General features: G+C 44.1%; 1 protein-coding gene across 2 annotated transcripts; it reads right to left on the bottom strand.

Moving 5' to 3' along the window:
• Positions 1-480: 480 nt before the first annotated feature.
• On the bottom strand, positions 481-10,331 carry LOC146041684 (uncharacterized). 2 transcript variants are annotated; one of them, XM_083161605.1, is made up of 4 exons: positions 10,076-10,331; positions 8,872-8,930; positions 7,100-7,251; positions 481-2,409 (listed from the first exon to the last, which is right to left on the bottom strand). In XM_083161605.1, the coding sequence occupies exons 1-4, from the start codon at positions 10,115-10,117 to the stop codon at positions 2,162-2,164; spliced, it is 501 nt and encodes a 166-aa protein (XP_083017731.1). In that variant the 5' UTR covers positions 10,118-10,331; the 3' UTR covers positions 481-2,161. The 2 variants fall into 2 exon arrangements, with proteins under 2 accessions (XP_083017731.1, XP_083017732.1); XM_083161606.1 differs by having other exon boundaries at positions 8,872-8,927.
• Between the last annotated feature and the right edge of the window lie 696 nt (positions 10,332-11,027).

The raw sequence follows: 11,027 nt of genomic DNA, 5'->3' as shown, positions 1-11,027 counted from the left end.
CGCTAGCCATGCTTTGGGCTCGGTGGCTCGCTGCGCTCGCCACACTATATAAAATCAACTCCACGCCGACGTGGATAGTGGGGGTATGAAAAGGTCCAAGGACGCGTACCGCCGCCCCTCGCGAGCTTGCTGCGCTCGCCACGCTTCGGGTTGGCGTTCATCGTGGGGAGGCGTTAACAATGGGCGGGCATTTGACATACAAATTACCCATCAGGGTGGGTATGCAATCAAAAATCGGGTCCATTGGGTCATTTAACATTGTTCCCTATGTAAAATCGGGTCCTTCGCATCGGTCGCATTGTATGCCATTATAATGGCATACAATGGACCCAATTTTACATAGGAATTTAACATTGAATACAATGCATTCAATGTTAAATCGCGTCGATCGCGTCGGTCGCATCGCATACCTTAAGTTAAGGCATGCAATGGACGCGATTTTTTAATTGTAGGGAAAAAGGCTAAAAATTGCCCAAAAATTGCGTCGGTCGTGTCCATCGCATACCTTAACTTAAGGTATGCGATGACCCACAATGGGCGCCGTGCTAGGAAACAAGTACCTTTCATTGTCAAATCAAACAAGGGTTTGTATTAAAAGGTTACAAATATTTTTGCACTGTAAGTTAGCACCTTTTTATCTTCACGTATATTTTCACTACACAGCACAATACATTTTTCCGTGTAATAATAGAATTAACACCATCTGATCACAATTACAAATAATCTACACATTTCCCACAAGATCTAAGCATTTATATAGTGGGTCACTACATTAAAACAACAATCATACAGTAATCATATGTTTAATAATCAATAATAAATTAGATTATATGCCAAGTTACAATATCATGTTCATGCACAAAAATACATCTAAACATAAGTGATTAATAACAACAATGTAGCAATAATCATTTGACCTTTTAAAATGTCCGATGAATAAAGCAAAAAAAAACAATAGCACACAGAATAGAAGCCTCGGATAACAAATGAGTATAAAAAAGAAGAAACAAATCAGATTGGTTGGCAGAAAGTGTCAATCAAACCAAAAGGAAGCGGCGGTCCCTTCCCTGCTATAAAACCTCCCTCAACTCGACAGTCGGGTTTGCCTATTGCAATTAGCACCACTGCCTGCTACCTCATAAAACCACACTGATATGGTTCCACTGAACGTGTAACCAACAAATTGTATGGTGTGTACTCTAGAATTGACTTGAAGGTGTCACAAACAGCGCATTTGCCAGCTATTATATTTAGACTGACATCTAAGAAGTAGAGATGTGCAGGCTCTGATTTACTTTGATTTACTCTGATTTCAAAGCAGGATCTTATTGGCTATCAACTGTCAACAACTGTCATGTGATTTGGGATAGCCAACAAGATCCTGCTTTGAAATCAGAGTAAATCAGAACCTGCACATCTCTACTAAGAAGTAACACACGCGGATATGGTTCCACAGCACGTGTAACCAATAAATGGTATGGTGTGTACACTAGACTCAACTTAAAGGCGTCATTAATAGTGCAAGTGTTCTGCTACTAAAATTGATGATATTGAATGTGAAGCCACGAGCACAATAAATATATATAAACAACTGCATTATTATTTAGGGGCATACTGCGCTTAACAGCGCAACAGACATTCATGTACCACAATGAATAAAAACTGATGCACAGTAATATAAATATCTAAGCCATCACGGACTAAAGTGCAATAAGACATAAGTGCATTCACTAACCATACTGTGTCCCTTAATGCTTGCCGATTTGAGCTAGCTACTTACAACGAGGATGACTCCACGGCATGTGTAAGCAATATTAAATTGCCCGGTGTGTACACACTAATAGTGGTACCAACAGCCAATTTTTCAAGCAATGTAATACAGCTAACATGATGAAGTCATTTATGAAATGTGTCGGGTACTTTTTTGGAATCTGTGTCTGATTGACTAATACATTTTACATGTTTTTAATTGATTGGTCTATCCTTGAATTGTATAATAAGGTGGTGGACTGTATTAAGCGCACCCTGTATCTTTCTCTCTCTCTCTCTTGGACGCATCATTTCACATTATTAAAGAATTTATCATAAATATTAATAACTTGTTTTCCTAGTAAAAAATAATTTAAAAAAAATATAAATACTATAAAAATGTATACAGATATTACAGATCCCCAGGGGAGCAATGGTGGATAATCCGATCCACTTTCTCTTCCATACGAATGAGACGTTCTTCATTTCTAAGGCAGCGCATGCAGCAATTCCCGTGTTGGAGACTCTTGAATTCTTGCTGAAGGCTCTCGGTTATATTCCCGATTTCCTGGTGTATATTATGCACATTGTCAGCCTGTTCTGAGTCGTTCTTCTTCCCCTCTGGGTCCTCACCATAACGCACCGCCACCATCCATTCTTCTGCAACAAAACATTCAGATCAAAGCGGTTACAAGCAGGGGAGGCTCCAGAGGAGCGGCTGCAGCACAGTTCAAAATTCAAAGAGGGGAGCCATACCAACTGCCACCAACTGCCATTCCAAATGGACCCACTGGCAGTGGGTGTGGCTCCCTTATTTAAATTTTAGACTGTGCTTCAGCCCCACCCCTGGAGCCACCACTGGTAAAAGTCAAAACTATAATTGTGCAGTAGAAAAATTAGACTGTGCTCTTACTGTACAATCTGTGTAATGTCACCTAACCACTGGGGGTTTGAGCCAGGGCCATATCTTCTATTGGGCTTAGTGGGCAGTTGCCCAGGGGCCCCAGTATTCAAAGGGCCCATGCTGATAAACCATTCCTTCCCTACCCAGCTGGACTGACAGTTTATAGGTTGACTTAAGAGAGTTTATAGGTTGGTCTGTGAGGGATGTGCAAAATATCTGCTAGAGATGCCCCAGCGTCGCTCACATTTGTTATATAAATTCAAATAAAAAATGTTATGTAAAAAAAGATTATGTCTCCTATATAAGGGGAACATTACAGGTCATTATGAATAGTTTTGGGGGGGGGGGGGGGGTTGTAGGTATCCGCACAGACCAACAATAATATTTTTAATTCTGTTGTTTCCAGACTTTCTAAGTGTTCTAGACTCCTATAGTTTCTGGAGGTGCTCCCTGGGAATATTATGATACATATTGAAGAAAAAAGAAGAAAAGGATTCCCAATTCGAGGCACTCATTCAACTGATATCAAGTGTATTGTTTCCCGTTGAGAATATCCACCGACAAGTTTAATGTTAAAATATACCTTTTATTTATATTGATTAAAAATAGCTGCAAGCCAGCGAAATATAGACAAGCATATATAAGTGCAAATTAATGGAAAATAAAGTGATTAAAACGTTGCACTGTGTTATTGTTGTATTTTGTTCTGCCTATCTTGGTATAACCTGTGAAGGTTTTATGGTATTGTGGTTATAGAAGAAGTTACTGTATGGTTGTAACAATGTTGCTAAATGTTTGGTATCAGACCATTGCAATACATTTTAACCACAGTGTTTTAACTGTATGTGGTAACCTCTCTTATCCACTGTCTGTGTGATCTTGGGTATAAATCGCTGCAGACCCTGCAATCTAATATGTTGGTAGGTGGCTCTATTGTGCTAGGTTGTACTGTAATTTACAGCGCTATACTTAATGATGTATATTCTCAGCAATCAAGATGATTGGATAATAGGTGTAATACCGCTTGGCTGAGTGAGTATATTAATTGTAAGTGTGGATTGTAAGGGGAATGTACAGTGATAGCTATAACGTATGTCAAATATGTTGTCCCTTTTTATGATTGCGCAATTGCCAAAAAGCGCACCACAGTGTACTCCAAGGTTACAGCAAGCAATATCAAATTGCACAGTGTGTATATAACATCAGTATAAAAGGTGTCACAAGCAGTCCACCTTCTAATATTTGCAAGCAATGTTAACATGTGTCCTTAGAGGCACCTAGGTGAACATTAGCCTGCCTCACAGGAGTCCAGTGTGGTGCGCTTTTTGGCAATTGTGCAATCATAAAAAGGGACAACATATTTGACATACGTTATAGCTATCACTGTACATTCCCCTTACAATACACACTTACAATTAATATACTCACTCAGCCAAGCGGTATTACACCTATTATCCAATCATCTTGATTGCTGAGAATATACATCATTAAGTATAGCGCTGTAAATTACAGTACAACCTAGCACAATAGAGCTACCTACCAACATATTAGATTGGAGGGTCTGCAGCGATTTATACCCAAGATCACACAGACAGTGGATAAGAGAGGTTACCACATACAGTTAAAACACTGTGGTTACAATGTATTGCAATGGTCTGATACCAAACATTGAGCAACATTGTTACAACCATACAGTAACTACATCTACAACCACAATACAATAAAACCTTCACAAGTTATACCAAGATAGGCAGAACAAATACAACAATAACACAGTGCAACGTTTTAATCACTTTATTTTCCATTAATTTGCACTTATATTAGTTTGTCTATATTTCGCTGGCTTGCAGCTACTTTTAATCAATATAAATAAAAGGTATATTTTAACATTAAACTTGTCGGTGGATACTCTCAACGGGAATCAATGCACTTGATATCAGTTGAATGAGTGCCTCGAATTGGGAATCCTTTTCTTCTTTTTTCTTCAATATAGGTCATTATGAATAAAAAGAAAACTGTTTGGCAATTCTCACACCTAGTTTGACATATTTACTTGGCACTCGAAGAGTTAATGTGGCTTGATTTGAATTGGGGTTACTAATGTTTGGCTACTCCTCTTCTCGGTGAGACCACACTCCTGTCCATATTCCAGTTATTAGGGAGGGACACTATAGATCTTCCTGGCATGGGGCAACAAAATATCTCTTTTGCTCCATTTGCAGCCTCCTCCGTCCAGGCCCCTCCTCTCTGCCGACAGCAGATCTCCAGAAAAATGGCATGGCGGACATTTTTTCAGGGATTACCACAGCGTCACTGCTGTCATCGTAGGACATTGGATGGGAAAGTAAAAAAGAAATAGGAGGTGCAGCATGTGACTCTGGGTCCTGTGTGCACGGCACACACTGCACCCATTATTCTCATGAATGGGTGTGTAGGGGCCCCAGTGCATTGCTTTGCCCATGCACACTGCTATTAAGACGGCACTGGTCAGCACTCTGATTGGTGCATAGCTTCAGCCATCCACCAATCAGCATGTTGCAGGCTGGGCGGCATCTAGAGAATGTTGGACTTTGATTGGTGGATAGCACTAGGCAGCATTCTCTACTGGAAAAGACACAAGTGGTTGGATACCAACCCAAATGGGCGCTGTGGTGGGTTGTGGTGTGGAGCAGCTACTAAGGGGGGGATTGAGAGTCCCCTGAGATAGACAAGAAATATACAAAAAAATAGTAGCGCTAAATCAATGTAAAACAATATCACATTTAATATATAAAATGCACAAGTAGTTTAAAAATAGACAATTTCATAAAACAAATGCACCAGCACCTAGGGAAATTTGTTGCCTGAGAATAGGGTCCATTCCTATAAACGTCGCCTGTTTCCGGAAAATTATAGAGTCTCTTCACATGAAAGATAAGAGTGATAATTACCGCAGGTAGTCCCAAATGTGGTTCTTAATTCTTCTTAGGATGGCATAAGAGCAAGGTCCAACAATTGGTTTTGAGGGTATCAGCCTCAGGACTCCATTTCAAACGGTCTGTTTAGAAGGTGAAGCAATCCGGTGGCGGCTGGTTTGGATCCCCAAATGGTGGTGGGTGGCAAAAATGGGCTGGTAGTAGGTGGCTGGTGCAAGGTGCCTGACGCGTTTCGCTGCATAAGGGAGCAGCTTTATCAAAGGAACTGATAAAGCTGCTCCCTGATGCAGCGAAACGCGTCAGGCACCTTGCACCAGCCACCTACTACCAGCCCATTTTTGCCACCCACCACCATTTGGGGATCCAGACCAGCCGCCACCGGATTGCTTCACCTTCTAAACAGACCGTTTGAAATGGAGTCCTGAGGCTGATACCCTCAAAACCAATTGTTGGACCTTGCTCTTATGCCATCCTAAGAAGAATTAAGAACCACATTTGGGACTACCTGCGGTAATTATCACTCTTATCTTTCATGTGAAGAGACTCTATAATTTTCCGGAAACAGGCGACGTTTATAGGAATGGACCCTATTCTCAGGCAACAAATTTCCCTAGGTGCTGGTGCATTTGTTTTATGAAATTGTCTATTTTTAAACTACTTGTGCATTTTATATATTAAATGTGATATTGTTTTACATTGATTTAGCGCTACTATTTTTTTGTAGCATTCTCTACTGACAAGTCCACAGCAGGGGCATGTTTATTTTTGTTTACATTTTTTTCCATGAATGGGTGTGAAAGCAGGGCCGCCGACAGGGGGGTGCTTTGGGTACAGCTGTCTCGGGCGCTGGCCTCTGGAAGGGCCTGGGCAGCTTATTAAGCCCACAGCACCCTCTGCTGCATGCTGCCTGCGTTGCACTCGGTCCTCACTCAGCAGGTCCCGATGCACAGGCTTCTTCAATGCAGAATGCCGGCGGCCAATTAAAATGCTGCACTGGCTTTTGAGCCAATCAGAGCTCGTGTACTGTTAGCCAATCAGAGCAGCTGCTGGTACACAAGCTCTGATTGGCTCACCAGCCGGTGCTGCATTTTAATTGGGCGCCGGCGTCCTGCATTGAAGAAGGGACCTGCAAAGTGAGGACCGAGTCTGGCGGTAAGTTAAGGGGGTGGGGGGTGGGGGGGGGGGTCCATGGGAGCTCACTGACAGCTCCCGGAGGGGGCGCACTGACAGCTCCTGGGAGGGGGTGCGGCCCCGACTGGAGATCAGTCTCGGGCCCCAGAATTCCTAGTGGCAGCCCTGTGTGGAAGCGCATTCATTTGTCCGGGGCTGTTATGTTGGCCCTTGTCCCGACAGTTGGAATTTCGACATCGGAATCCAAACTGTTTAAATGCCTGACAGACAGGATCCCGACTGACGGGGGCTATTGTCCCTTGTGGGGGTCCATGATTTCGATGTTGGTATACTGAATCGGAATCCCAATGGTCGGGCTGGCATACCACACCCCAATATCATACAGTGAGTCGGCACATACCTGGTACGGGCAGCACTGATGTATTCATTCCCCGCGGGTGCCAGCACCTCTCATCCTCATCATGTGGGGGATCTAGTGTTTTCCCTGGATTTTTACCCAGTGCATTTGAATCCGTCTGCGTTCCTGAATCACAGATCCGTGGATCTCCATGGCTACAAGCAAAACATATATGAGAGGAATAGATGTGAAGTCCAAAAAGGCTTTAAACGTAAATATATTTATTTTTCTTCAAGAATTTTACACCCCCCTCCCCTCATTACCAGAATATGAGGTTAAAAAATGATATGTGATGATGTATAATTAAAAGGAAAACAACTACTGTATAATTGTTTGTATTATTTCCAAGAAGGATTCCTCATTGCAGTAGGTATAAATATTAGCTACCTGCTCACCACCAATCATCAATGGGGGAAGTCCAAACTCCGGAACGCAGCGTCTGCAGGTTGTCTGCTGTACTGTGCAGACAGCAGCAGAGGCAGGGAGGAGGAGAATGGATGCCTGGGTGCGGCATCCATTCCCCCCACTAGGGGGTGCACAGGACTGGGGGCAGGCCAGCAGCTTACCTTGGTGATCCGGGGCCTGGTGCATTGATCGGTAGTTCTGGCGCTTGGAGATGATGTCATCTCCAAGCTCTGGCTCAGGGGAAATTTGCCGGTGTAAAAGGTAACAACCGGTCGCACCCGGGTTGAAGCTGGGTCGACCAGCTTTACCTCCCAGCGCTCTTCTCGGCCACTTAACCCTCCCTTTGCAGCCCTACCCTTCCCATTAATGCCTAATCTTGACTTCTTAATGCCTAACCATAACCCTCCCTCCTCTGCAACCTAATGCTGCCCATTCACTTGTGCGATCGGATGCAACGCAACATCGCAATGTGATGTCCAATACATAGGAACGCATCATATGGTGAAAAAACTGCCCTCATCCAGCACCCGACGTCTCATGGCATTTTGCGATGGCACATTGGGTGCCTGAAGAGGGTGGACAAAGGGTGGCAGAGTAGCGTATCGCAGTGAAGGAGTGCTAGAGGCAGGGGTCAGCACAGTGACAGCATTTAAATTTTAACACTGGCTGGCCCTCTGATTGGCTGAGCTCTTTCAACCCAAGGCTCGCTGCTGTTAAATGAAGATGGTGAGCAACCATCAGCCGGGGAGGGAAAGGCTAGGGCCCTTCCCTCTCTGCCAGACTGGCAAGGCCCAGGACAGTTGTACCCATAGCACCCCCAGATGGCGGCCCTGGTCACACCAGGATCCCAAGCACTCAGACATCCCAGACCATTTGTCATCCGTCCATTGAATCCGTCTAGTGGAAAGCCCAGAACACACTCCCCGGGTGAAAGGTCTGCCCGGCATACACTAACTTGACATGAGGTCCCCAATAGGCATCCCAGACCATTTTTCATCCCTCTCTAAAGTTCCCATCCAAATCTATCCAGCGGAAGGCCCTAAACATGCTCCCCGTGCCCATGCTGTGTCTGGCATACACCTCTCTGTGGTCGGCTCCTGGATCTGGCCACATATTTTTTTTCTTAAAACCCATGTTCTCTACCCCTCTGTATTATGCAACTTTGCCATATCTTGCTTCCCGGACCCACTTTTTGTGTAGTGGCTGGACCCCTTTTTGGGCCCCCAGGACTTCCGCAGGGTCAGAATTGTCAGGCCGTACACCTAATCTGGACCCAATCAAGCTGCCTTGCATTTGTTTCGTCCAGCAGTGTCTGAATGCATACCGGATACACAAACAGACAAATATCAGACAAATATGTGAGAGCTTACCCGGTTTCCTGCACTGGGTGGCTGAGATTTTCCTCCTCCATAGCTACTTGTGCTTCCTGCTAATTAAAAATGACACAATTAATCAATCAGGAATCATCTATCACGTAATCAAATCTTCCCCTGTTTGGGCCTTAACAGTGGACAATCAGCCAATCAAGGTCAGACATACTAAGCTTGCAAATTGATAAAGCGGAAAGAGTGAAAGTACAAGCCAAGCAGCTCCCAACTGCCATTTTTTCAAACACGGCATGTGGCATGGTAGTTAGGGTCTGAATAGCTGGAACTTTATCTCTCTCCACTTAATCACTTTTTTAAGCTTAGTACATCTGGCTCTCAGTTAGAGATGTGCAGGTTCTGATTTACTCTGATTTCAAAACAGGATCTTATTGGCAATCAATTGTCAACAACTGTCATGTGATTTGGGATAGCCAATAAGATCCTGCTTTGAAATCAGAGTAAATCAGAACCTGCACATCTCTACTCTCAGTGAGGTTGCTGGCTGGGGAGGCACTGGCTAGTATCAGAGCCAAGGGCCTGCTTTATCATTGATCGCTTATCAGAAAATAAGTAGGTGACTGGAAAATTGCTAATGCTTCGCGAATCGTGGTGCATTCGCAGATCAATATGCAAATCACGGAACATAGGAGTAGCTTCCTTCTGTGCAAATGTGAGCAGACCGGGGGCTGGCAATAATTTGCTACTGGAGGAGGTCAGCTCTGGCGTCCGAGAAAACGCCATGTTACCACCCCCAAATGCCAGCTTCCTGTCAGTCAAGCTGCAGCGGCATTCCGATTACTAATCGTTTGCATTTTCTTAGCGATCTATGCTCAGTTACACCCTATGATAGGTGAGGCTTTGCCCCCCATACCCCCCCCCCCCCCAAACACACACACACACACACCTGCCCACACATCACTGCTTTGAATGGGGAAAATATACCGATAGGACTGTGTTCACACATTACACCAATAGAAAGGATTACATGGTAAAACAGCAGCACATGGAGTAGGTGGAGTCTGAGCGTTGTGTTGGTGAGTGACTCTGGATAGTGGAGAACAGTATACAGGGTGTGGAGTAATGTCACATGGAGTGATGGGGAGGGGAAACTTGGCATGTGACGTTAGACAGCAGAGAGATTGCACATGGGTAGCTACTGTACAGTACACGGTAGCATTATTATTATTAATTTATTTATAATACTCACTGCAACTTGCTTGTCACAAACAGAACAGAGGAACTGACCCATCTTCTCTGCAAGCACTACTGTCTGCTACCGCGGCTGTAAAACTTCTCCTGATATATGATGTCATCATGTGTCCCCTCCCTTCTCACTTTTCATTGGCTCAGGGTTATTTCCTCTCTCGGCCCGTGCTAAGAAAACACATACTGTATTTCCTTGTTTGTTAGTGCTGTAAATCCGTCAAAGAGAGTAAGGGAAACACTCTTGGCAATAGACCTATAGGACCAGTGGCAGAACTCTGGGAGGCAATGGAGTCATCTGCCGCCGGGCTCCTGCTCCCAAGGGGGCACCTCTCCTCCCCAGCAATTTTAAATTCATTAATTGATAAGCCATTAATAAGACTTCTGAAATATGTTCTCTCTCTCTCTCTCTCTCTCTCTCTCTCTCTCTCTATATATATATGTATATATGTCTGTTATATTTCATAACAGACATACAGTATATACAGTTTATACTTTATATACCGGTAAGGTTTGTGTGTGTATGGGGGGGAGGGGGGGGGGGGCAGCAATACACATCTTGCCACCGGACAAACTTACGCCACTGTATAGGACCTTACCCACGCCTGTAAGCCAGGCTGCAATTTTTGCAGATGGACAAAACTGTGCCGTGCTGCAGGTGGGGCAGATGCAACATGTACAAAGAAATGGACTTTTCAGTGGTGGCCACTTATCTCATATGCACCAAAAGCATCTAAGATGTGCCAGTTATCTCAGGCCAAAAGTGCAGGGAGGTGCAGTCAGGGGGGGGGGGGGGGGCAGTGCTTCTCCTGTAATTTTGTTTAAAATAATACAAAGAATATTCTGTGTCTATAAGTATTTTCGGTACTTATGTAGTAGTTGTGCGTCCACTAAGCAATTTGCTTAGTGGGCTATTCTGCGTAAGGAAATCCCATCACATCGCATGTCCAGTCTTA

This window comes from Crinia signifera, chromosome 19, assembly GCF_055691185.1.
Source record: "Crinia signifera chromosome 19, ASM5569118v1, whole genome shotgun sequence".
Classification (NCBI taxonomy): Eukaryota; Metazoa; Chordata; class Amphibia; order Anura; family Myobatrachidae; genus Crinia; species Crinia signifera.
This window is presented reverse-complemented; position numbering and strand designations above follow the sequence as displayed.